The sequence below is a fragment of the Nerophis ophidion genome, linkage group LG17, assembly GCF_033978795.1.
Source record: "Nerophis ophidion isolate RoL-2023_Sa linkage group LG17, RoL_Noph_v1.0, whole genome shotgun sequence".
Classification (NCBI taxonomy): Eukaryota; Metazoa; Chordata; class Actinopteri; order Syngnathiformes; family Syngnathidae; genus Nerophis; species Nerophis ophidion.
Window position 1 is genome coordinate 37,688,742 of NC_084627.1, and position 27,531 is coordinate 37,716,272.

The 27,531-nt window shown below is 39.7% G+C and overlaps 1 protein-coding gene across 1 annotated transcript in view; it reads left to right on the plus strand.

Annotated features, from left to right (window-relative positions):
* Positions 1–27,531, plus strand: part of shroom3 (shroom family member 3) — a 214,179-nt gene that overhangs the window by 167,712 nt on the left and 18,936 nt on the right. Inside the window, 6 exon segments of the mRNA XM_061876895.1 lie at positions 3,435–3,641; positions 6,495–6,684; positions 8,679–8,958; positions 16,542–16,618; positions 21,300–21,376; positions 25,158–25,788. Coding sequence (XP_061732879.1) covers positions 3,435–3,641; positions 6,495–6,684; positions 8,679–8,958; positions 16,542–16,618; positions 21,300–21,376; positions 25,158–25,788 — 1,462 coding nt within the window.

Consider the following 27,531-nt stretch of genomic DNA (forward strand, 5'->3'; position numbering starts at 1 on the left):
TTTCCAAAATAAATCAACTCAAGTCATGAAAAAAAATGCCAACATGGCACTGCCATATTTATTATTGAAGTCACAATGTGCATTTTTTTTTTTAACATGCCTCAAAACAGCAGTTTGGAATTTGGGACATGCTCTCCCTGAGAAAACATGAGGAGGTTGAGGTTGAAGGGGTAGGGAGTAGTGGGGGGTGTATATTGTAGCGTCCCGGGAGAGTTAGTGCTGCAAGTGATTCTGGGTATTTGTTCTGTTGTGTTTATGTTGTGTTACTGTGCGGATGTTCTCCCGAAAGGTGTTTGTCATTCTTGTTTGGTGTGGGTTCACAATGTGACGCATATTTGTAACAATGTTAAAGTTGTTATTAGGCCACCCTCAGTGTGACCTGTATGGCTGTTGACCAAGTATGCCTTGCATTCACTTGTTTGTGTGAAAAGCCGTAGATATTATGTGATTGGGTCGGCACGCAAAGGTAGTGCCTTTAAGGTTTATTGGCGCTCTGTACTTCTCCCTACATCCGTGTACCACTCCGTACTGCGGCATTTAAAAAGTCATAAATTGTACTTTTTGAAACCGATACCGATAATTTCCGATATTACATTTTAAAGTATTTATCGGCCGATAATATTGGCAGTCTGATATTATCGGACATCTCTACACCTAACTGTGTTTCTCATTCTCACTACGAGTGGTATTTTTTAACATTGATATTGTTGTTTTATTACATATGATAGCTCATTTTTAAACATAGTTTTTCTCTTTCGTCATGGCAACGAGAGAAATGTGCAAGTTAAATCTAGTGTGACCTATTACTGAGGTTGTTTGCATTTAACTCGCTAAATAAATTTAACTGCACCACCTCCAGACCAATTTCCTCACTGCAAGCTTAAAATATCACTCAAATCTAGAGATGTCCCATAATATTGGAATACCTATATTACCGGCTGATAAACGCTTTAAAATGTAATATCGGAAATTATCGACATTGGTCTCACAAAGTAAAATTTATGAGTTTTTAAAACGTAGCTGTACGGAGTGGTGCCTTTACAGAGCAGTTGCATCTCCCAGTCATACTTGCCAACCCTCCCGATTTTCCCGGGAGACTCCCAAATTTCAGTGACCCTGCCAAAAATCTCCCTGGGAAACCATTCTCCCGGATTTCTCCCGATTTCCACCCAGACAACAATATTGGTGGCGTGCTTTTAAGGCACTACCTTTGCATGCCGGCCCCAATCACATAGTATCTACAACATGGGTGTCAAACTCTGGCCCGCGGGCCAAATTTGGCCCGCCGTGTAATTTCATTTGGCGCTTGAGGCAATATCAAATTAACATTAGAGCTGGCCCGCCGCTGTAACACCACATTCACCGCTAATACTCACACTCGTCAACCCTCCCAATTTTCCCGGGAGACTCCCAAAGTTCAGTGCCCCTCCCGAATTTCTCCCGATTTCTACCCGGACAATAATATTGGGGGCGGGCCTTAAAAGCAGTGCTTTTGGCGTTCTCTACATGTCGCCACGTCCGCTTTTCTGCCATAAAAACTGCGTGCCGGCCCACTCACATAATATATGCGGCTCATACACACACACAAGTGTATGCAAGGCATACTTGGTCAACAGCCATACAGGTCACACTGAGGGTGGCCGTAGTAACAAGGTTACAGCAAACAAGAATGACAAACACATTTCGGGAGAACATCCGCACCGTAACACAACATAAACACAACCGGACAAATACTCAGAATACCTTGCATCACTAACTCGTCCGGGACGCTACAATATACACCCCCGCTATCACTAAACCCCGCCCCAACTTAAACCTGCCGCCGAAAAAAGGCATTACATTTGTGTTTTTATTTAATTGGATATGCCATTGATATTTTTTAATTATTATTATTATTTGAAACTGGATTTTGCATGTCACTACAAAGTTATATAAGCCTTGCTTGGTCAACATTCAATGCAAAACTTGTTTGGGTCCCTATTAAAGGGTTCATTTGTTCAACCTCGGCCCGCGGCTTTGTTCAATTTAAAATTTTGGCCTGCTCTGTATTTGAGTTTGACACCACTGATCTACGACTTTTCACACACACAAGTGAATGCAAGGCATACTTGGTCAACAGCCATACAGGTCACACTGAGGGTGGCCGTATAAACAACTTTAGCACTGTTACAAACATGCGCCACACTGTGAACTCACACCCAACAAAAATGACCAACACATTTCGGGAGAATATCCGCACAGTAACAAATCAAATCAAATCAAATCAAAATTTAAAATTTACCAAAGGGGTAGCCAAAGTGCTGTACAATGGGCAGGTTAAAAGATAATATGAGAACCGAGCAAACAACACAAAACAAACAAAACATGAAAAAAAATAAAATAAATAAATAAAACATAAAAACAGGTTCACAGCAGGTGTATAATGGGCCGCCATTGCAGGATGGATATCACTCAGTGTTAAAAGCCAAGGAATAAAAGTATGTTTTTAAGAGAGATTTAAAAACAGGAAGAGAGGAGGTTTGTCTAACACTTAGAGGTAGGTCGTTCCAGAGCTTGGGAGCAGCAGCAGCGAAAACTCTGTCACCTCTAAGCTTCAGCCTTGTCTCAGGGACCGTCAGTAGCAGCTGATCGGCTGATCTTAGGGATCGGGTGGGGCTGTAAGGCTGAAGGAGGTCGGAGAAAAATGTTGGCGCGAGGTTGTTTAGACAATTAAAAACAAATAGAAGGAGTTTAAAATTGTTCCGATAACGCACAGGAAGCCAGTGAAGGGACGATAATATAGGGATGATGTGCTCACGTCTGCGACATAACATGACACAACATAAACACAACAGAACAAACACCCAGAAACCCTTGCAGCACTAACTCATCCGGGACGCTACAATATACACCCCCCGCTACCCCCAACAAACCGCGCCCTCCTCATGCTCTCTCAGGGAGAGCATATCCCAAATTCCAAGCTGCTGTTTTGAGGCATGTTAAAAAAAATAATAATGCACTTTGTGACTTCAATAATAAATATGGCAGTGCCGTCTTGGGGCTTTTTTTGCCATAACTTGAGTTGATTTATTTTGGAAAACCTTGTTACATTGTTTAATGCATCCAGCGGGGCATCACAACAAAATTAGGCATAATAATGTGTTAATTCCAAGACTGTATATATCGGTATCGGTTGATATCGGTATCGGTAATTAAGAGTTGGACAATATCTGCAAAAAAGCCATTATCGGACCTGTCTACTCAAATCAACATCCATCAACTCACACTATAGGTTTTGCTGTGTTCTTCAGCTAAATAAATGTAATTATTGGTTTACTGTTTTTGGTATTATTTTTTGAGTGCAGCTCTACAAATGTGGCAATTAGCTTTCGGGTAAGTCGGGAGCAATTACAGTTAAACCAGGCGAACTGACCCTGAATTTTCCAATCTGGCAGAGATGAGCGTGGCGGACCGACGGAAGATGTTTGAGCTCGGCTTTTCCAGCAACGCCATATCAAGGCCCGATTTACGTCAGCTTCAGCATGACGCACTGGCTCAGTACGTGCAGAGGAAGAGGAGTGCAAAGACAGAGGAAGCCAGACAGAGGGTTGGTCCAAGGCCTCTCAATGCGTACCTGCAGTTGGACAACTCCTACCTTTCAGGTGGGTGGATCCAGGTCGAAACTTTGTGTTTTATAGATTAGGGCAGTGTTTTGCAACCTTTTTTGAGCCAAGGCACATTTTTTTGCGTTGAAAAAATCCGCAGGCGCACCTCAAGCAGAAATCATTAAAAAACGAAACTCAGTTGACAGTAAAAAGTTGTTGTCGCAAGTGTTGGATATGACTTTAAAGCAGGCCTGGGCAATTATTTTGACTCGGGGGCCACATTTAGAGGAAAAAAATGTGTCTGGGGGCCGGTATATCTATTTTTAAGAACACTAACACAAAACCTCACAATAAAGTCTGATTGAATGCTAAAAACGTTATGACAGACCACCTTAAAAAACGTAATGGAATTTTAAAAAATTTTATGAACGATAAAACACTGAATATTGAGAAAATATGAATATTTTTGCACTGTGTCAGTTCCTGTTTTTTCACTCCGCTGCTTTGTTTCCATGACAACCCATTAGTTTGCACCTGTCCTCATGTCGCGCACCTGATTCATTTGGACTCATGCACCTGTTGTCAATCACCACAGCACTATTTAAGCCTGTAGTTGCCAGGCAGTCAGCCTGGCGACATCACCCTCTACACACCCTTGTTATTCATGCTGATGATCCACGCTGCTCTTTTTCGTGCTCTTTTCTCATTCCAAGTAAGTTTTCTTTATTAATCAATCAATCAATCCACTTTATTTATATAGGACATTTAAACAACAGTAATGTTTCCAAAGTGCTACACAGCCATGTTAAAAACAATATTAAAAACAATATTATACTCCACCAATGACTGAAAAAATAATAAATATAAAACCAATATAAAAAAATATATAAGATTAAAAAATGTTTTAAAGGGTATAAGCAATTAAAACAGTTAAATAGAAATCAAAATGTATAAAAAAAACACAGAGGACAACAGAGGACCACACAACTCACCTAGTGTTAAAAGCCAAAGAATAAAAGTAGATCTTAAGACGAGACTTAAAACATTACACTTTTCAACCCATATTCATGCCACAGATTTCAAGTTTTGTTTCATGTCCATAGTTTTGCCTTTGTGATTGTTTTTGTTTTCTTAGCTAAGTTTTGAACCTCCGCTGTGAGCGTCTTTTGTTTGTTCCTTTTTTCGAGTTGAGATTAAAATCATGTTTTTACCTTCACGCCATGTCCGGTCCAGTCGCTTCGCACCTCGGGAAAACAAACCGCACCATAGTCCAAGTCTTGACAAATGTCACACCCGCTTTCGATCGACATAGCCAGAGCGGCAAGTCTAAAATGCGGGTGTCAAGGACAGACGCAGAAGGAGATTATTACCACAAAGTTCTAAAGCTTAGTGATGTATCAGATGTATCAAATAGTAGGTGTTTTTTTTTTTATCCTTCGTGTTCATATTTCGCAGTGTTTGTTGCATTTTTGTTGATTTTAAAATATGTCCATCAAGAGGGGATGTGAAGTTCATATGTTGTCAATATTCAGTGTTTTATCATTCATAGTTAATATTGAAAATTCCGTTGTGGAGGTCTTGCACCTACGGGTTCTTCGGACCACCCAGAAGAGACATGACAGGCTCGACGGTTTTGTGATTTGGTTTATTTTCCAATAAACATATCATTCTGCTTTTCAGCAATCGGCTCTCGTGATGGTATCGTTCCTCGGGTTGCTTTTCAGCCATCCACTCTCGTCTCCGTCTCCGTCTTGCTCTCGCTTGTGCTCGGGTTCTATCTCGACCATCAACTCCAACTTCTCCCCGCCTTCCTTCCCGGCTACTGACGCACCTCACGCCGAGCCCGGGCCCGGCACACCCCGCCTCACTGCATGTCCGCAGGCCACGCCCCCTCACACCCACATTCTTAATTTTCATGTACATTCCGGGTGTATTATTCAGTAAAAAAAAAAATTGAATTCCATTCTTTTTTTTAAGGCATAACGTTTTAACATTCAGACATTATTGTAAGGTTTTGTATCAGTGTTCCTAAAAATGGATATACTGGACCCCAGATAATTTTTTTTCTCTAAATGTGGCCCCCGAGTCAAAATAATTGCCCAGGTCTGCCCTAGGAGAATAAAATAAGGCCATGCAGGCAGATATAATACAAATTGTTGCAAATAATGACAGTGACGATACCTAGCATAGTATCAGTCTATGGTCGATGTTATAGTGATTAAATCAATAATTTTTTTACTTTCGCAAATTAATTGTTTGCAATTTTTATTATCATTCTTGAACTCTGGAAATATGTCCCTTGACCCCGTGACGAGTTGAGTTCATACCAAAATGGATACATGGATGATACAGCAGAGGACTGGGAGAATGTCATGTGGTCAGATGAAACTAAAATAGAACTTTTTGGTATAAACTCAACTCGTCGTGTTTGGAGGAAGAAGAATACTGAGTTGCGTCCCAAGAACACCATACCTACTGTGAAGCATGGGGGTGGGAACATCATGCTTTTGGGCTGTTTTTCTGCTAAGGGGACAAGACGATTGATCCGTGTTAAGGAAAGAATGAATGGGGCCATGTATCGTGAGATTTTGAGCCAAAACCTCCTTCCATCAGTGAGAGCTTTGAATGGTTGACCAAATACTTATTTTCCACCATAATTTACAAATAAATTCTTTAAAATTCCTACAATGTGAATTCCTGGATTTTTTTTTCATATTCTGTCTCTCACGGTTGAAGTGTACCTATGATGAAAATTACAGACCTCCGTCATCATTTTTTAGTGGGAGAACTTGCACAATCGGTGGTTGACTAAATACTGTTTTTCCCCACTGTATGTAATTCTTGCAGGGGCCTTATGTTCTCACAATGTACTGAGACCTCTGTATGCTCTCTACTCTTTCTGTCATGCAGACACCATCAGCCTCTCATCCACGTCCAGTCTGCTCTCTCTCCAGGATCCTAACCCCAGCCAAAGTATTTTCTCAAGTGAGCGGCCTCACCTATCTTCTTCCCCTTCAGCTGACGTGAGAAACCTTCCGCCTAACTTCCACCACCCAGGCAGGGCAGCCACCCCGAGGCCGCCATTACACCCATTCCCAAGGTAGTAAGAGTGGAACACCTGAAGTCATTTTTTTCATCAAATTACAACATTGGAATCCACTTATGTGGACAACCTGTCGACTGTATGTCGACTAACTCATCGGCATAAATGGTCGAGCGCTTTGTGAGACTTAAAATGTAAAACTAAAACTACCGCATTTTTCGGACTATAAGGCGCACTTAAAGTCCTTTCATTCTCTCAAAATTAGACAGTGCGCCTTATAATCCGGTGCGCCTAATGTACGGTACAATTTTGGTTATGCTTATCGACCTCGAAGCTATTTTATTTGGTAAATTATAAGTGTGACCAGTAGATGGCAGTCACACATTAGATATATGTGTAGACTGCAATATGATTCAAGTAAACAACACCAACATTTTATATGTTCCATTGAAAATATAGAACATTGCTCAAAAATCTATCAAAATGTTTTAGTCATCATCGGCGGTCACACAAAACGAGTATGACGATCCTCCTGGTAGGGGTGTATCCCTTTATGGAGGATGCCTGTGCGTGACTTAGTTTAACGTGGGGAGATTGGTGCACAGACAGTCACCTCACGATCCTTGACAGAATCGGGCCAGGGTCCAGTGACATGGAGTCCAAGACGACTGGGGACCCTTTTCTGCTGCAGCCTTCTTCCGCCATTGCAGCCGTTGTAGTAGTCTTTACATCTACCGTCTTCCGCCTGCTCCGCCGTTGAGGTCTTCAACGTATACCTGGCTAGGGGGCAGTCTTGTACTAGGCCTTTGCCAAGGGCCACCTGGGGTAACAGTAGTAAAGGGCTTAACCTCCTAGTGCCCCAAGACCCCATAGAGGACCATCCACTGCCGAATGCACTTTACCGTCATGCCCAGGACACAAAATGTTTTAGTACGACTTTGGTAAGCTATGAAGCCACACCGCTTGATGGATTGTACTGAGCTTCAACATACGAGTATTATTATGGTGTGTGTACAAGGTAAGACATATTATCTGGCGTTTTGTTTTCCAAAATTATGCAAAAGCAACTTTTCTTACCTTGTGGTCCCTGCTGATCTTTATTTGGGATCTGTATAAGTCCTGGAAATTTGCGCCGGTCCGCCTTTGTAGCCCACCTCGATGCCGTTGTCGATCAGTCTTTTCTTATTCTCTATCTTCTTGTTATGGGACATTCATCCTCCACTGTTGCGATTTTTAATATAAAGTGGTGTAAAGTTCTTACTCATATCTGTCAGTAAGCTCGCCATGAATGGGCTAAAAGGTACCGGTGTAGTGAGTTTACATTATTCACCCAAGTATTTATACAAAGTTTAGTATCAATTTATGATCGATACTTAGACCAACTTTATTGATCCACAAAGGAAATTGTTCCACACAGTAGCTCAGTTACAAAGCATGGAAAGGATAATGCAGGTATAAAGTCGACTAAAAATGTAACATAGTAACAATATAAAATATAACATAAATGTAATATTTACATATTATATATATACAGTATAAAATATATACTGTTATATTATATTATTATATTTTTTTTATTATATATGCAATATATAAGAAATCCCAATTACCATGTAAAATTTTACAGTATATAGATACTAAATAATTACTTTTTTATTTCTATTTTCAAAAAAATTGTTTGTGTTTTAAATAATGCACTGGACACAGGAGGACTTTGAGGGAAAAGAGCAAAAGATTTAAAAGAGTAGTAGATAGTATTTTAATACTTTTGTGTAGTTACTATGTATTATTGAATGTATTTTTCTCAAACAATCGTATATGATAAAAGAGACTAAGGAACTAGTTTAAATATGTTGTTAGTATTGTTCAACTGTCAAACATTACAGTTATTAGTTGTGGTCAGAGCCATTCTCACTCCTCCATGATTGATATTGAAATCAATAGTATAAAAACAAAAAAAAAATCTGAAAATCCCCAAAATTTTGGGTTTCAGTCATCAAGTCCACTGTATTAATATTGTTTCATGGCGCCTGTTCCTGTCGTCCCCTTAGCGGCGACTCTCCGCCTGAGCACCACACCTCCACCACGCACCTCCCTCATAACTTCATCTCGGGGGCGGACGCCGGCAGACACGGTCCGTTTGCAGGTGAAAACTCACCACGACAGAAAGCGGAGCCTCAGCAGGACTCAGGAGGGCCCAAGCAGCAGAGTTCAACATTGCGGAGTTCGAGAAAATCGGCCTCTGTCGAGGATCTTTTGGAGCGATCGGAAGAAAAACATCCTCATGCCTCTCGATCCCGCTCATCAACCACTGTGGAAATGCTGAAGCAGGTAATAAATCCGCCCTATTTCATATCAGAGGTGTCGCGATCCGATACTGTTTTTATTTAGGATATCAGTCCGATATTTGCAAAAAAAAAAACATGATATCGGCTTGCATGTAAAATGTAAAATGACTTGTGCAAAGCTGGACAGCCAGTTAAGATCTACCGGTAAATGTCCTCCAATGAGCACACAACGTTGGTCTTCTCTTGTATTTCAGTCAAGTCTTTTACAAAAAGGTAAACATGGTACACTACTAGGAGCCAGCAGCTGCATGACAGCTAAGCACACAAGCGAGACATTCGTAATAAGTGTAATATTTGTCAGGTTCAAACACTAAAGACATCTATTACACAAGACAAAAAGGCAAAGAATCAAACAGAGACAGAATTAAATTTGGAGAGACATGGCCACTGTACAGCGTTGTACAGTCCTGCACCATGCTCTGCCCCAAAACCGTACTCATCCTTCTTTATTTGATTTCCACCCCCCTCCTTCCCACAGCTGCTTCCTCAGGGAAGTGAGTCATGACCAGCGTTACCTTCGGTTTCCGAACAGTTCAGAGAAAGTTCCATAAAAGTGTTCAAAGAGGGTCCCATAAAAGAGATCAAAGAAATAGTTCGTAAAAATACTTCAAAAAGAGTTCCTGTGGAAGTTGGGCAGATTCTGCCATCTGTCCGCCTGGAAGTCCAGTGAAGTTTATTGAGCATTCTTCTTGGAAGGTTTCAGCCTTTTGTCTTCTCGTCCGGAACACAATGTAATACAAAGTTTTATTTGATAATTTACACACAATTTTTCTCACAATATTGAAGTCTAAAACAGCACATTGTCAATATCAGCACGAATCAAATAATTATAGTTGCATATTACTAACATATACAAAGTCTCCGAGGCAGAAGCGTATTAGAAAGTATCCAGTAACAGATGTGTCCGCATCATTCAACTGATTTTGTCATGAGCTTGACCTAATGAATCATTGTGGCCACTAAACCACAATACTAAAATAAACAATTAACACTTCAAAATCAGAATCAGAAATACTTTAATAATCCCCAAGGGGAAATTAACAAAAGCATACATTTGTCATGACGTTTGTGTATTTCATACCTACCATTGGTTTCTGATATCATACCGGAATAATCTCGGTATCGGTCAATCCTCAAGACTTCAAATCAAAAGTGAAAAACACTCCTAAGACAACCCTTATATGCATATGCATATGCATCCATCCATCCATTCATTTTCTACCGCTTATTCCCTTATGGGGCCGCGAGGGGTGCTGGCGCCTATCTCAGCTACAATCGGGCGGAAGGCGGGGTACACCCTGGACAAGTAGCCACCTCATCGCAGGGCCAACACAGATAGACGGACAATATATATATATATACATATATATATGTATATATATATATATATGTATATATATGTATATATATATATGTATTTATATATATGTGTGTATATATATGTATATGTATATTTATATGTATCTATTATGTATATATGTGTATGTGTATATATATATGTATATATATGTGTGTGTGTGTGTGTGTATATATATATATATATATATATATGTTCCATTCCATTCCTTTACCACTTTTGATGTGTGTTTGGGGTCATTGTCCTGTTGGAACACCTAACTATGCCCAAGACCCAACCTCCGGGCTGAGGATTTTAGGTTGTCCTGAAGAATTTGGAGGTAATCCTCCTTTTTCATGGTCCCATTTACTCTCTGTAAAGCACAAGTTCCATTGGCAGCAAAACAGGCCCAGAGCATAATACTACCACCATCATGCTTGACTGTAGGCAAGGTGTTCCTGAGATTAAAGGCCCCACCTTTTCGCTTCAAAACATATTGCTGGGTATTGGGGCCAAACAGCTACATTTTTGTTTCATCTGACCACAGAACTTTCCTCCAGAAGGTCTTATCTTTGTCCATGTGATGTCAGATGAAACAAAAATTGAGCTATTTGCTCACAATACCACAAGAAGTGAATTCTATTGCCTGCATCGGTTATCTATTTAGAATGCACAGAAAAGAGAAAAACGTGTGTTCTCGTGTCACATAGGGATTTATTTGTTAATGATGGGCAAAATTCCCAAAAATGTGCACTTTTCCTCTTGGGTATTTTTCTCAGCTTGGAAAAGATTGCAGTGTTACGTCACAATGCTGTATGTTTTGGATGAAACGACAAATCTTTGCGATAATCATGGCTCTGCTGACTTTGTCATTAAATAGGACTAACATTTAGCTTTGGGGACATTTTGTCCAGAGTTGCACAGTAAACAAACACAGTCAGTGTTTCCTGCATGGTGCCAGGGAGCTGCCGATGGGGTCTGGGCGCTGTCTGATATGGCTGATAGGACAGATACAGCACACGTACACACACGTATACATACGCCATCCTCCTGTCCTTGATGGACGGCAATAAAAGGTGAACTTGAACTTTATCGCCGTGACCATTGTCACGTAGACATTGTTTTATTTGAGAAGGACAAACTTTCTTACAGTTCGTCTTTGCAATTGACAGACTTTTTTTTTTTAAGAAACACAATCATTGTCATGATGTATTTTTAAAAGGGAACTGCACATTTTTGGGGAATTTTCCCTAACGTTCACAATCCTTATGTACAACAACAACAACACATATTTGTTTTTTAATTAATTGTAAATAGTAACTACATATGATCAGAAGTCTGCTTACTATTCTATTCTATTCAAACCCCCCAAAAAAACATCCAAAAGCCTCCATTAGAGTTTTATATACATATTGTAAATATATATGTAATTTAGTATCGGGCCTATTTATAATAACATTTCATATTTACGTATTTTGATCATTTTAAGCATACACGGCACTTTAATTTAAAAAATGCATTAAATTTGCTTTTTTTTTCTCAACAACATCAGTGATTATTACTATGTATGTCGGATAATATCGGACTGCCGATATTATTGGCCGATAAATGCTTTAAAATGTGATATCGGAAATTATTGGTATCGGTTTCAAAGAGTAAAATTTATGACTTTTTAAAACGAGTGGTACACGGGCATAGGGAAAAGTACAGAGCGCCAATCGCATAATACCTACGGCTTTTCACACACACAAGTGAATGCAAGGCATTCTTGGTCAACAGCCATACAGGTCACACTGAGGGTGGCCGTATAAACAACTTTAACACCGTTACAAATATGCGCCACACTGTGAACCCACACCAAACAATAATGACAAACACATTTCGGGAGAACATCCGCACCGTAGCACGACATAAACACAATAGAAAAAATACCCAGAATCCCTTGCAGCACTAACTCTTCCGGACGCTACAATATACACCCCCCCCCCCCCCCGCTACTCCCTACTCCACTTCAACCCTGACCCCCCCACGCCCACCTCAACCTTCTCATGCATGTCCCGAATTCCAAGCTGCTGTTTTGAGGCATGTTAAAAAAAAATAATGCACTTTGTGACTTCAATAATAAAAATGGCAGTTCCATGATGGCATTTTTTCCCATAACTTGAGTTGACTTGTTTTGTAAAACCTCGTTACATTGTTTAATGCATCCAGCGGGGCATCACAACATAGTGAGGCATAATAATGTGTTAATTCCACGACTGTATATATCTGTATTGGTTGATATCGGAATCGGTAATCAAGAGTTGGATATCGGCAAAAAAGCCATTATCGGACATCTCTAGTAAATACATATGATCAGAAGTCTGCTTCCTAATGTATTTTGCAAACAAGCCCTTAAAAAATCCAAAAGCCTACATTAGAGTTGTATATACATATTGTAAGTATATATGTAATGTAGTATCGGGCTTATTTATAATAACACTTAATATTTATGTATTCTAATAATTATAAGCATGCACGGCGCATTAATTTACAAAATGCATCACATTTGCTTTTTTCAACAACATCAGTGATTACTCACTGCTGACTTCATGAGAGTCAACAAACATAATAAAACGTCACTTACTGTACAATGTCTGCTGTCATTAGAATGCCGACTAATAGGATGGTGTCATAGCCCCGTTTAGATCAAGAATGACTCATAATCCTGGCGAATAGAAGCGTCTTGTGCCGTTCTCGCCCTGATTTATGATCTACAGTAAACTTTGACGGGCAAGGAAGCGAGGAATCAGCCGAACCACTCGGTGATGTCAGTGTAGGCCCACAAGCTTGTGATCAAGACGCCGCGGTTTTTCTATTTTTTTTTTATTTTATTGGGTTTTCTGGGCAGAATAGAGGAACCTGCTGTAAGATGACTGTTATTTACCATATTTTAGAAGTAAACATCAAAGAACACAAAGGGCAATAAAGACATTAAAAAGAGCAGAGCTGATGCAACCAGCCACTTCTGGACCTCAGACTTAGAACTTAGACTTCCTTTTATTGTCATTCAAATTTGAACTTTAAAGTACAGATGAAGAACAACATTTTGTTGCATTAGCTCATAGTAGTGCAGGATAAAAGAGCAATAAGGTGCAAATATAAATAAATAGATTACAGTACAGATAACTATAATGCACTTTTGTATATGCATCCAAATGTATGGATGTATGTTATATTGTCTTTATATTCCAGCCAGTTAATCCGTTTTGGGGGGGAATTGAGGGGATTATTGGGGCGGTATAGCTCGGTTGGTAAAGTGCCCGTGCCAGCAACTTGAGGGTTCCAGGTCCGATCCCCACTTCGGCCATCCTAGTCACTGCCGTTGTGTCCTTGGGCAAGAGACTTTACGCAGCTGCTCCCAGTGCCACCCGCACTGGTTTAAATGTAACTTAGATATTGGGTTTTTACTATGTAAAGCGCTTTGAGTCACTAGAGAAAAGCACTATATAAATATACCTCACTTCACTTCACTTCACCATTATTATCATGTTAGGATGCATAAAAAAATACTTTGATGATAGGCAAAATTCCACAAAAAAGTGCAATTCCCCTTTCAGCAACAAAATATATATTCACCAGCGCCAAATTTAAAAAGTACCAACGCTTTAACCGGTGCTTTAAAATAATGTGTCCCGATACACCTTTTTGACTTTCGATACGATACCATCATTGCAGACTTGACTATCGGCCGATACCAATATCAGCACAAACATATAGTTTTTACTAGGGTTGTCAAAAGTATACTTGAATACTAACAATACACTTTTTCCTAGATGAGCCGCATTAATTCACGGCACGTGAGCACTGAGTCAGCACCGAATAAAAACAATGACTATTTGTATGATCCGGTGTTTTCATATATTTATTTAATCAGAAAGTTCTGTCACAAATTTAAATTTGATGCTTTCACTTTGTCCTTGCTCATCATTAACTTAGAATGTAATGGCAGCAGCACATTGCAAAAAAGTTTGCACAGGGGCATTTTTACCACTGTGTTACATGGCCTTTCCTTTTAACAACACTCAGTTTGGGAAATGAGGAGACCAATTTTTGGAGCTTTTCAAGTGGAATTATTTCCCGTTCTTGCTTGATGTACAGCTTAAGTTTTCAACAGTTCTCCGAGGTCTCCGTTGTGGTATTTTACGCTTCATAAAGTGCCACACATTTTCAATGAGAGACAGGTCTGGACTACAGGCAGGCCAGTCTAGTACCCGCACTCTTTTACCTTGAAGCCAGGCTTTTGTAACACGTGGCTTGGCATTGTCTTGCTGAAATAAGCAGGGGCGTCCATGATAATGTTTCTTGAATGGCAACATATGTTGCTCCAAAACCTGTTTGTACCTTTCAGGATTAATGGTGCTTTCACAGATGTGTAAGTTACCCATTGTTACGACTTGGAAATGAGAGGACCCAAATGCAGAGAGGAGGTTTACAAAAATAACAGCTTTTATTTTGAAATAACTTTTTAACCTCCGGTAAAAAAGTATTTCACAAAAATATATATAACGTACGGAAAATAAATCAGAGGATAAACACTTAACTCAAAAATCACTCCAAAAAAAAGGAGGAATACTACTTTAAGAAAATAACCTAACTAAAATAGAATATCAAGAAGAATTAACAAAAAGCACTCCAACAGGAGGAAAAATAAACTCTAATAATACATACAAATACAATATCTATGAATAAACAAAAAATCACTCAATCAATGAGGAAATAAAACGAAATTTGGAATAACACAAAACTCAACAATTAGGTCGACGAAGGAAAACTAAGGACGCTCGAAGGAGGAAAAAGTAAACTCAAAATTTCAGCAAAAAAATAAATGCTATGATCAAAAATTAAGGAGAACAAGAAAAAACAGGAGCAAGGCAAGGAGGAAATGAACATGGACGCTAGAAGGCACGATAGACGAGACGATCTGTCAAAGGACAAACGGAGAAGTGAGCTTAAATAGGACGTGAGAGTGATGGGGAACAGGTGGAAGCAATCAGGAATCAAGGATGACGTCAGACTGGTGACACAAGAGGAAGGACCCGTGATCTGAAACAAGAGGGTAGCTTTTCAAAATAAAACACATAAGTCACAGAAAAACAAACAAGACTTCCCTCACCGCGGTTTGACACCCATGCCTTGGGCACTAACACACTCCCATACCGTCACAGATGCTGGCTTTTGAACTTTGCGCCTATAACAATCCGCATGGTTCTTTTCCTCTTTGTTCTGGAGGATACGATGTCCACAGTTTCCAAAAACTATTTGAAATGTGGACTCGTCAGACCACAGAACACTTTTCCACTTTGCATCAGTCCATCTCAGATGAGCTCGGGCCCAGCCTAGCCGGCGGCATTTCAGGATATTGTTTAAAAATGGGTTTGGCTTTGCATAGTAGAGTTTTAACTTGCACTTACAGATGTAGCGACCAACTGTAGTTACTGACAGTGGTTTTATGAAGTGTTCCTGAGCCCATGTGGTGATATCCTTTACACACCGATGTCGGTTTTTGATGCAGTACCGCCTAAGGGATCAATAGTCCGTGATATCATCCCTTACGTGCAGTGATTTCTCCAGATTCTCTGAACTTTTTGATGATTTTACGGACCGTAGATGGTAAAATCCCTAAATTCCTTGCAATAGCTCGTTGAGAAATGTTGTTCTAAAACTGTTCAACAATTTGCTTACAAAGTGCTGACCCTCACCCATCATTGTTTGTGAATTACTTAGCATTTCATGGAAGCTTCTTTTATACCCAATCATGGCACCCACCTGTTCCCAATTAGCCTGCACAACTGTGGGATGTTCCAAATAAGTGTTGGATGAGCATTCCTCAACTTAATCAGTATTTATTGACACTTTTCCCAACTTCTTTGTCACATGTTGCTGGCATCAAATTCAAAAGTTAATGATGATTTGCACAAAAAAAAAAGTTTATCAGTTTGAACATCAAATATTTTGTCGTTGTAGCATATTCAACTGAATATGGGTTGAAAATTATTTGCAAATCATTGTATTCCGTTTATGTTTACATCTAACACAATTTTCCAACTCATATGGAAACGGGGTTATTAAAAAAATGTCCTCTTTTTATATAGCATGGCTCTGCGTGTGCTTGGAGTGGCGTATACCATAGAGGCAACATCGGATGAACTTCCATGGGGTTTTAAGACAATAAAATGTGTGTATTTCAGGACATACCGTCAGAGAACCTGAAGATGTTTGATGCCGCCATCGCTGAACCTGTGCACGGCACCAAGACTGCGGACAGGTAAATGCTGTATGTCCACCCTGCGATTCCACTCGAGGGGAAGGACTGCATAAGTGTTTTAAGGCAGCTCATAAGAGTAAGTAAGAAGTTAAGAAGAAAGCAAAGATATGAATAAATACATGTGGAAAACATCCATACAAAGAGTATTTTAAATAGGAGCTAAGGGGGGACATGATACAGTTCTATTGGAACAGATGCAGATTACAGGGGTGTCCACAAAATTCAATGGACAACTTCAATACATTTTGGACATTTAAGATGCCATAACAAATCCAACATGAGTTAATTAATATTAGTGTAGGGCTGTGCGATATGGCCTTTTTTTAATATCTCGATATTTTTAGGCCATATCACGATACAACAGGGGTCCCCAACGCGGTGCCCGTGGGCACCAGGTCGCTTGTTAGGACCAGATGAGTCGCCCGCTGGCCTGTTCTAAAAATAGCTCAAATAGCAGCACTTACCAGTGAGCTGTCTCTATCTTTTAAATTGTATTTATTTACTAGCAAGCTGGTCTCACTTTGCTTGAAATTTTCTATTTAATGCGAGACAAAACTCAAATAGAATTTGAAAATCCAAGAAAATATTTTAAAGACATGGTCTTCACTTGTGGGCTTCACGGTGGCAGAGAGGTTAGTGCGTCTGCCTCACAATACGAAGTTCCTGCAGTCCTGGGTTCAAATCCAGGCTCGGGATATTTCTGTGTGGAGTTTGCATGTTCTCCCCGTGAATGCGTGGGTTCCCTCCGGGTACTCCGGCTTCCTCCCACTTCCAAAAACATGCACCTGGGGATAGGTTGATTGGCAACACTAAATTGGCCCTACTGTGTGAATGTTGTCTGTCTATCTGTGTTGGCCCTGCGATGAGGTGGCGACTTGTCCAGGGTGTACCCCGCCTTCCGCCCGATTGTAGCTGAGATAGGCGCCAGCGCCCCCCGCGACCCCAAAAGGGAATAAGCGGTAGGAAATGGATGGATGGATGGTCTTCACTTGTTTAAATAAATTCATTATTTTTTTTACTTGGCTTCTTATAACTTTCAGAAAGACAATTTTAGAGAAAAAATACACCCTTAAAAATTATTTTGGGATTTTTAAACACATATACCTTTTTACCTTTTAAATTCCTTCCTCTTCTTTCCTGACAATTTAAATCAATGTTCAAGTATTTTTTTTTTATTGTAAAGAATAATAAATACATTTTAATTGAATTCTTCATTTTAGCTTCTGTTTTTTCGACAAAGAATATTTGTGAAATATTTCTTCAAACATATTATGATTAAAATTCAACAAAAATATTCTGGCACATCTAGAAAATCTGTAGAATCAAATTTAAATCTTATTTCAAAGTCTTTTGAATTTATTTTAAAAATTTTGTTCTGGAAAATCTAGAAGAAATAATGATTTGTCTTTGTTAGAAATATAGCTTGGTCCAATGTGTCATATATTATAACAAAGTGCAGATTGGATTTTAACCTATTTAAAACATGTCATCAAAATTCTAAAATTAATCTTAATCAGGAAAAATTACTAATGATGTTCCATCAATTCTTTTTTTAATTTTTTCAAAAAGATTCAAATTAGCTAGTTTTTCTCTTCATTTTTTTTCGGTTGAATTATGAATTTTAAAGAGTCGAAATTGAAGATAAACTATGTTTCAAAATAATATTTTCATTTTTTTCGTGTTTTCTCCTCTTTTAAACCGTTCAATTAAGTGGTTTTTTCATCATTTATTCTCTACAAAAAACCTTCCGTAAAAGGAAAAAAAAATGTACGACAGAATGACAGACAGAAATACCCATTTTTTTATACATATAGATTTATTTATTAAAGTTGAATTGAGCAAATTGGCTATTTCCGGCAATTTATTTAAGTGCTCATCAAACTGGTAGCCCTTCGCATTAATCAGTACTCAAGAAGTAGCTCTTGGTTTCAAAAAGGTTGGTGACCCCTGCGATACACGATATATATCTCCATATTTTGCCTTAGTCTTGAATGAACACCTGATGCATATAATCACAGCAGTATGATGATTCTATGTGTCTACATTAAAACATTCTTGTTCATACTGCATTAATATATGCTCATTTTAAACTTTCATGCAGAGAGGGAAACCACAACTAAGTCAATGAACCAAAACTGTATTTATTAAACAGTTATTAAGCAGTGGCACAAACATTCATTTCAAAACATAAAGTGCAAGATTGTCAGAGACATTTTAAAGCAAGCTATTAGTGCACTTTTGTGCATGATGTCACTAAAATGACGTATCAAAACAACACTAAATCAAAGTGCACTTTTTTGTACAGAACGCCACTACAATAGTTTAAAACAAATAAAGTGCACTTTTGTGCATGATGTCACACAATATATTTCAATGACTGTCAAATAAAAAAGAGCTGCATAATAGGAAATCAAATAGTGTATGTCCTTCACTATGTGGTAGGTTCCTGTGGACGTTATCTCCTTCTGTTGTTGACTATTTTTTTCATACGGTGTTAATCTGGAAATGGTTGCTCAGGCATTTTGTGGGTGTGGCACCGAATGGAGATGTTGAAATGCGGAGTTTCAAACACTCTTCATTCTCTAGTGGGTGACTTTAAATGACGCTACTTTTTGCCCCACACTTGACAAATTAGGGTTGTCTTCCCACTTGAAGCCAAACCACCGCCAGATGATGGACCCCCTGCTGTTTTTCTTGGGAATTCTTCCTTCTTTTGTTACCAGATTGGCACTTTTTTTCTCTCGTATTACCACTCGCATCACAGCTAACGTTATCCAGGCCGCTACCGCTCTGCTCCACGAGGGCATATACGTATGTGACGTATGTAAGAAGGTGCGCTTGTTTTACGTCTCTGTGAGAAGGCGAGACGGGAAAGAGTGAGAAGAGCCTGCAGTGTAAAGCAACTGCGTGAGAACGTATACTGGAATATCACGATGTAGTCATTTTCTATATCGTACACTGTATTGAGTATGTTGATATATCGCCCAGCCCTATGTTTGGGGTGTCGCGATCCGATCTGATATCTGCAAAAAATGATGTACCGTATTTTCGGGACTATTAGGCGCACTTAAAATTATTATTTTTTTTCAAAACTGTGTGCCTTTTAACCCGGTGCGCCTAATGTAAGAAATACGTTTGGTTGAGCTTACCCACCTCGAAGCTATTTTATCTGGTACATGGTGTGATGATAAGTGTGACCAGTAAATGGCATTTAAACATAAAAGAAAAGTGTAGGCTGCATTATGATGGCAATATGTCTCAAGTAAACACCAACATTTTAAATTTTGAATTGAAAATATAGAACATTACGCACGGCGCTCAAAAATCTATCAAAATGTTTTTGTACGACTTTGGTAAGCTGTGAAGCGGCACCGCTTGACGGATTGTACTGTGCTTTAACATAGGAGTATTATTCTCCCGTCCAAAGGCAAAACCCAGTAACTCAATTTTGGTTAAAACTGAGCTGATAATAATTTTGGAGTTACTAGGTGATATGCTTTACATTAGTGTATGCGATATTGTAATTTGTTCCGTAAGTAAGCTGTTACGCGCATGGCAGGACCTAGCAACTACCACATAACCGCGTAGATACAACAGAAAGACCTAGTATCTCAAGGGTATCTCTAGAAGTGAGTTACTAGGTTCCGCTTTTGGACGGGAGTATTATGGTGTGTATAAGGTAAGACATACTATCTGGCGTTTTGTTTCGCAATATTATACAAAAGCAACTTTTCTTACCTTATGGTACATGCTGATCTGTATTTGGGATCTGCATGAATCCTGAAAAATTGCATCCTTTGCCTTTGTATCTGTCAGTAAACTCGCCTTTAAACCGCTAAAACATACCGGTGTAGGGAGTTTACATTATTCGCCCAAGGAACTTAAGTTATTAGAGTTCCGATAAGACGGTTTTTCACGGGACACATTTCCGGCCTTGTTATTGTTTCTGGAGGAGGAGATGCTGCTCCGTTATTAATTCGAGTAAAGTCTGAATGTCATTAAAACAGTTGGCTCCATCTTTTGACACTTCTTCCACTCCCATCCTTGCACGCTACACCGCTACAACAAAAATGACGGGGAGAAGACGCCGCCGAATGTGAGCCACGTAAATAACACCGCCCACAAAACGGCGGATCCGCAAGCGACTGTCAGAATGCGGCTTAAAGATGATCTGTTGAACATAATCCATGCAACATTTTGACCAAAGAACCACTTTTACATGTCATGTATACCACAAGGAAGTGTTTTACATTTAGACAAAAAATATAATACTTCTTGAATGCGCCCTTTAATCGGGTGTGCCTTATATATTAAAAAAGCTCGAAAAAATTAATTGGCAATGTGCCTTATAAGCCGGTGCGCTCTATGGTCCGGAAAATAGGGTAAATATTAATAACACAGAAATGACAATGAATATTATTGCACTGCAAATGGAGCAATAAAAATACCAATAAAAAAATAGCACTATTATTAATGAATAATAATAATGATTACCTCTATTATCAACAATACATTTGTTTACTTTGTGTCTGCTGATATTTAAGTTTGTGCCAGACAATGTTTCCTGTCAAGAAATCAGTGTAATTGTACACTGATTTGTAATAGTTCAAAACATACAATTTGTAATTAAATCATCGATTGTACTGTGTATTGACTTGAATGATCTGTCGGTATCTCTTAGAGTTGCAGACTACAAGCTGCAAAAAGGACTTTCCTCTCCTCCTCCATCACAGAACGGTGCTGCTGGATCTTTTCCAGGTGAGCAATAACATTTTTACCAGGTACAGTAGTAGTCGGTGAGTAATTGATGAAAAAGTTACTTTTTTGAAACACGGCTTGCTCCTAATCTCTTAACCTTGCTGCGAACTTGACGTTGACATTTTCTGATTTTGGATCAACATTTGCAATTAATCCTTCATTTGGCAGTTCATTAGCGACGGAATCATAATAAATGATAACGATGATCAAAAGAACCTTCCGGCTCAATAGTACGCCACTCTGTTGCTTCTGATAATGTGTTTTTCCTCCAATGCCGTGTTTCCACAATCCACATTGAATGTCTGTTGTGCAAAACCCAAAACCAGTGAAGTTGGCACGTTGTGTAAACAGTAAATAAAAACAAAATACAATGATTTGCTAATCCTTTTCAACTTATATTCAATTGAATAGACTGCAAAGACAAGATATTTGGCCTCTTAAGGCCCCAAGCTGTTTCTTTACATGTTTTTTTTTTTATTTCTCTTTGCTATTTGGGCTTATTGGACCATAATTTGAATAAAAACTAAGTATCAGACTTAGTCCATAAGTAACTAACGTGTACTTCTTGTTTAGTGACATGCTAATTCCTATTTTTGCACTTTTTAATTCCAAATTCCATTGTATGTTGTACTATACGGATACCACCAGATGGCAGTATAAGTGTCCACATAAACAGCCATAAGACCCCAATTCAGTAGTGTACACAATTTTGGAAAAAAAGAGCTAAAAGGTGCTTTAGAGGTTTTAATGTTTGACATAAGAAACTTAATTATTTTTTGCAAATAATCATTACCTTAGAATTTAATGGCAGCAACACATTGCAGAAAAGTTGGCACAGGGGCATTTTTACCACTGTGTTACATGGCCTTTCCTTTTAACAACACTCAGTAAACGATTGGGAACTAAGGAGACTAATTTTTTAAGCTTTTCAGGTGAATTTATTTCCCCATTCTTGTTTGATGTACAGCTTAACTTGTTCAACAGTCTGGTGTCTCCGTTGTGGTATTTTAGACTTCATAATGCGCCACACATTTTCAATGAGAGACAGGTCTGGACTACAGGCAGGCCAGTCAAGTACCCGCATTCTTTTACTATAAAGCCACACTGTTGTAACACGTGGCTTGGCATTGTCTTGCTGAAATAAGCAGGGGCATCCATGAAAAAGACGTTGCTGGGATGGCAATATATGGTGCTCCAAAACCTGTATGTACCTTTCAGCATTATTGATGTCTTCACAGATGTGTAAGTTACCCATGCCAGAACATTCTTGATGGTTCTTTTCTTCTTTGGTCCAGAGGACACGACGTCCACAGTTTCAAAAAAACATTTGAAATGTGGATTCGTCAGACCACAGAACACTTTCACACTTTGCGTCAGTCCATCTTAGATAAGCTCAGGCCCAGCGAAGCCGGCGGCGTTTCTGGATGTTGTTGATAAATGGCTTTGGCTTTGCATAGTAGAGGTTTAATTTGCACTTAGAGATGTAGCGACAAACTGTAGTTACTGACAGTGTTTTTCTGAAGTGTTCCTGAGCCCATGTGGTGATATCCTTAACACACGGATGTCGCTTTTTCGACGCAGTACCGCCTGAGGGATCGAAGATCACGGGCATTAAATGTTAGGTGCAGTGATTTCTCCAGATTCTATGAAACTTTTGATGATATTATGGACAGTAGATGGTGAAATCCCTAAATTCCTTGCAATAGCTTGTTGAGAAATGTTGGACAATTTGCTCACACATTTGTTCACAAAGTGGTGACCCTCGCCCCATCCTTGTTTGTGAATGACTGAGCATTTCCTGGATACTGCTTTTATAATAATAATAATAATAATAATAATGGATTAGATTTGTATCGCGTTTTTCTATTATTAGATACTCAAAGCGCTCACAGAGAAGTGGGACTCAACATTCATTCACACCTGGTGGTGGTAAGCTACATCTATAGCCACAGCTGCCCTGGGGTAGACTGACGGAAGCGTGGCTGCCAGTTTGCGCCTACGGCCCCTCCGACCACCACCTATCATTCATTCATTCATTCACCAGTGTGAGCGGCACCGGCGGCAAGGGTGAAGTGTCCTGCCCAAGGACACAACGGCAGCGATTTGGATGTCAATAGGCGGGGAGCGAACCTGCAACACTCAGGTTTCTGGCACGGCCGCTCTACCCACTACGCCATGCCGCCCCCCTTTCATACGCAATCATGGCACCCACCTGTTCCCAATTAGCCTGTTGACCTGTGGGATGTTCCAAATAAGTGTTTGATGAGCATTCCTCAACAATCTCAGTCTTTTTTGCCACTTGTGCCAGATTTTTCGAAACACTTCGCAGGCACCAAACTCCAAATGAGATAATATTTGCAAAAAATAACAACGTTTTCCAGTTCGATGTTTACACTTTTTGATTGATTGATTGTTTGATACTTTTATTAGTAGATTGCACAGTTCAGTACATATTCCGTACAATTGACCACTAAATGGTAACACCCGAATAAGTTTTTCAACTTGTTTAAGTCGGGGTCCACGTTAATCAATTCATGGTACAAATATATACTATCAGCATAATACAGTCATCACACAGGTTAATCATCATAGTATATACATTGAATTGTTTATATTATTTACAATCCGGTGGGTGGGATGAGGAGCTTTGGTTGATATCAGTACTTTAGTCATCAACAATTGCATCAACAGAGAAATGTGGACATTGAAACATTGTAGGTCTTATTTAGTGAGATATGTACACCCCCATGCTTCACAGTAGGCATGGTGTTCTTAGGATGCAACTCAGTATTCTTCTTCCTTCAAACACGACGAGTTGAGTTTATACCAAAATGGATACATGGATGATACAGCAGAGTGAAGTGAAGTGAATTATATTTATATAGCGCTTTTCTCTAGTGACTCAAAGCGCTTTACATAGTGAAACCCAATATCTAAGTTACATTTTTAAACCAGTCTGGGTGGCACTGGGAGCAGGTGGGTAAAGTGTATTGCCCAAGGACACAACGGCAGTGACTAGGATGGTGGAAGTGGGAATCGAACCTGCAACCCTCAAGTTGCTGGCACGGCCGCTCTACCAACTGAGCTATACCGCCCAGAGGATTGGGAGAATGTCATGTGGTCAGATGAAACCAAAAAAGAACTTTTTGGTATAAACTCAACTCGTCGTGTTTGGAGGAAGAAGAATACTGATTTGCATCCCAAGAACACCATACCTACTGTGAAGCATGGGGGTGGAAACATCATGCTGTGGGGCTGTTTTTCTGCTAAAGGGACAGGACGATTGATCCGTGTTAAGGAAAGAGTGAATGGGGCCATGTATCGTGAGATTTTGAGCCAAAACCTCCTTCCATCAGTGAGAGCTTTGAATGGTTGACCAAATACTTATTTTCCACCATAATTTACAAATAAATTCTTTAAAATTCCTACAATGTGAATTCCTGGGGGTTTTTTTTCACATTCTGTCTCTCACAGTTGAAGTGTACCTATGATGAAAATTACAGACCTCTGTCATTATTTTAAGTGGGAGAACTTGCACAATCGGTGGCTGACTAAATACTTTTTTGCCCCACTGTAGGTTGAAAAAGATTAGCAAATCATTGTATTCTTTTTTTTAATTTACGACTTACACGACGTGCCAACTTCATTGGTTTTGGGTTTTGTATATCACAATGCAGATTTTAGAACATACGGTATCACTCATCCCTAAGTGTAATATGTATTTTGAGTATTTTGTTTTCAGTAGCGCAACACTTATTTTAACGTATTGTCCTTTTTCTAGATGCAACCTCCTCCCACACTCCTGCGTCGATGCGGCACAGACGTCAGAAGTACACGGACCGTCAGCGAGCTCATAGCACCCCTTCTCTAGCAGCCTCCGTGGGACTTCCTTGTCCACTCACCTGCCCGGACAGAGGCGGGGCTGAGTGGCCCGCTCACCAGGGTCTGATCCAAGCCCACCTGGATGCTGCTACCTTTCCAGACGTCCCTCAAAGCAGCATACCTGGTGAAGCAATTATCGACAAACCTAGAGGACACAGTTTAAGTGACGGCACTACGAAGGACGCTCAAAGTGAAATAGCTTTTAGTTTAGACAGAAGAGGAGAATGTCTTCAAGAAGACGACAAACAGGTCTCATCGTCGCTGCTCCATTTCCCGTTCGACCCCACAACGGAGAGGAAGCAAAGTGAAAATACGGAGTCTCCGTCCTCTCAGCTATCCATCCACTTGTCCGGCCAGCAACCAACATTATTCCTCTGCAACGAGGACTTAGACGATGTCTTTCTCCAAAATCCTGGCCCTCCGTCTCTGCCGCCTTCTATCAGAGAGACTGACATCATGGAGGACTTCCCTCCTCCTACTCCTGACCCTATCCTTCAGTTGAACAACATCTCTTTGCAGACTGCCGAAAGGTTTGTTTTCTTCTACTCCATTCATCTATGTGTGTTACTATATCTGGCTAATCCCTCCCTACATGCCAGGCCTGGGCGATTATTTTGCCTTGGGGGTAGGGCTGGGCGATATTGCCTTTTTTAAATATCGCAATATTTTTAGGCCTTATCGCGATATACGATATATATAAATGAACACTTGATGCATCTAATCACAGCAGTATGATGATTCTATGTGTATACATTAAAACATTCTTCTTCATACTGCATTCATATATGCTACTTTTAAAATTTCATGCAGAGAGGGAAATCACAACTAAGTCAATTGACCAAAAGTGTATTTATTAAAGTTATTAAGCAATGGCACAAACATTCAAGTCATTTCCAAAACATAAAGTGCAAGATTGTCAGAGACATTTTAAGTGTCAAATAAAAATGAGCTGCATAATAGGAAATCAAATAGTATTCGTCCTTCACTATGTGGTAGGTTGCTAAGGTTATGAAATTCTCTTCATTCTCTAGCGAGTGACTTTTCAAATGATGCTACATATAAGCAGTAATGCTACTTTTTATAGCAACGCTTTTCCCCCCCACACTTGACAAATTACGGTTGTCTGTTCGACATATTCCCACTTAAAGCCAAACCACCGCCAGACGATAAAAACCCTGCTTTTTTTATTGCGAATTAAGTCTTCCTTCATTTGTTACCAGATCTGCACCTTCTTTCTCTCGTACGGCTACGTTAGCAGCTAACGTAGCCCAGTATGCTATCTCTCTGCTCTGCGAGGGCGGACACGTATGTGACGTGACAGTTTGTGACGTATGTAAGAAGGTGCGCCTGCTTGTCTGTGAAGAGAGACAGGAAAGAGCAGGAACAGCCTGAAGTGTACGCCTGCAGCTAAAAGCAACTGAGTGAGAACGTATACTCGAATATTACGATATAGTCATTTTCTATTTCGCACAGAGACAAACCCGCGATATATCGTATATATCGATAAATCACCCAGCCCTACTTGGGGGCCCAAATTTACAGAAAAAAAAATGTGTCTGGGGGCCGGTATATCTATTTTTAGGAACACTAATACAAAACCTTACAATAATGCCTGATTGGATGCTAAAAAAGTTATGACAGATCACCTTAAAAAGTAGTTGGGAAAGGGCATGTTCACCACTGTGTTTCTTCACCTTTTCTTTTAAGAACACTCAATAAACCTTTGGGAACTGAGGAGAGACATTTTTGAAGCTTTTCAGGTGGAATTCTTTCCCATTCTTGTTTTATGTACAGCTTAAGTTGTTCAACAGTCCGGGGTCTCTGTTGTGGTATTTTAGGCTTCATAATGCGTCACACATTCTAAATGAGAGACAGGTCTGGACTACAGGCAAGCCAGTGTAGTACCTGCACTCTTTTACTATGAAGCCACGCTGTTGTAACAAGTGACTCGGCATTGTTTTGCTGAAATAAGCAGGGGGAGTCCATGTTAACGTTGCTTGGATGGCAACATATGTTGCTCCAAAACCTGTATGTACCTTTTAGCATTAATGGTGCCTTCACAGATGTGTAAGTTACCCATGCCTTGGGCACTAATACACCCCCATACCATCAAAGATGCGGGCTTTTCAACTTTGCACCTATAACAGTCCGGATGGTTCTTTTCCTCTTTGGTCCGGAGGACACAACGTTCACCGTTTCCAAAAACAATTTGAAATGTGGACTCGTCAGACGACAGAACACTTTTCCACTTTGCATCAGTCCATCTTGAATGA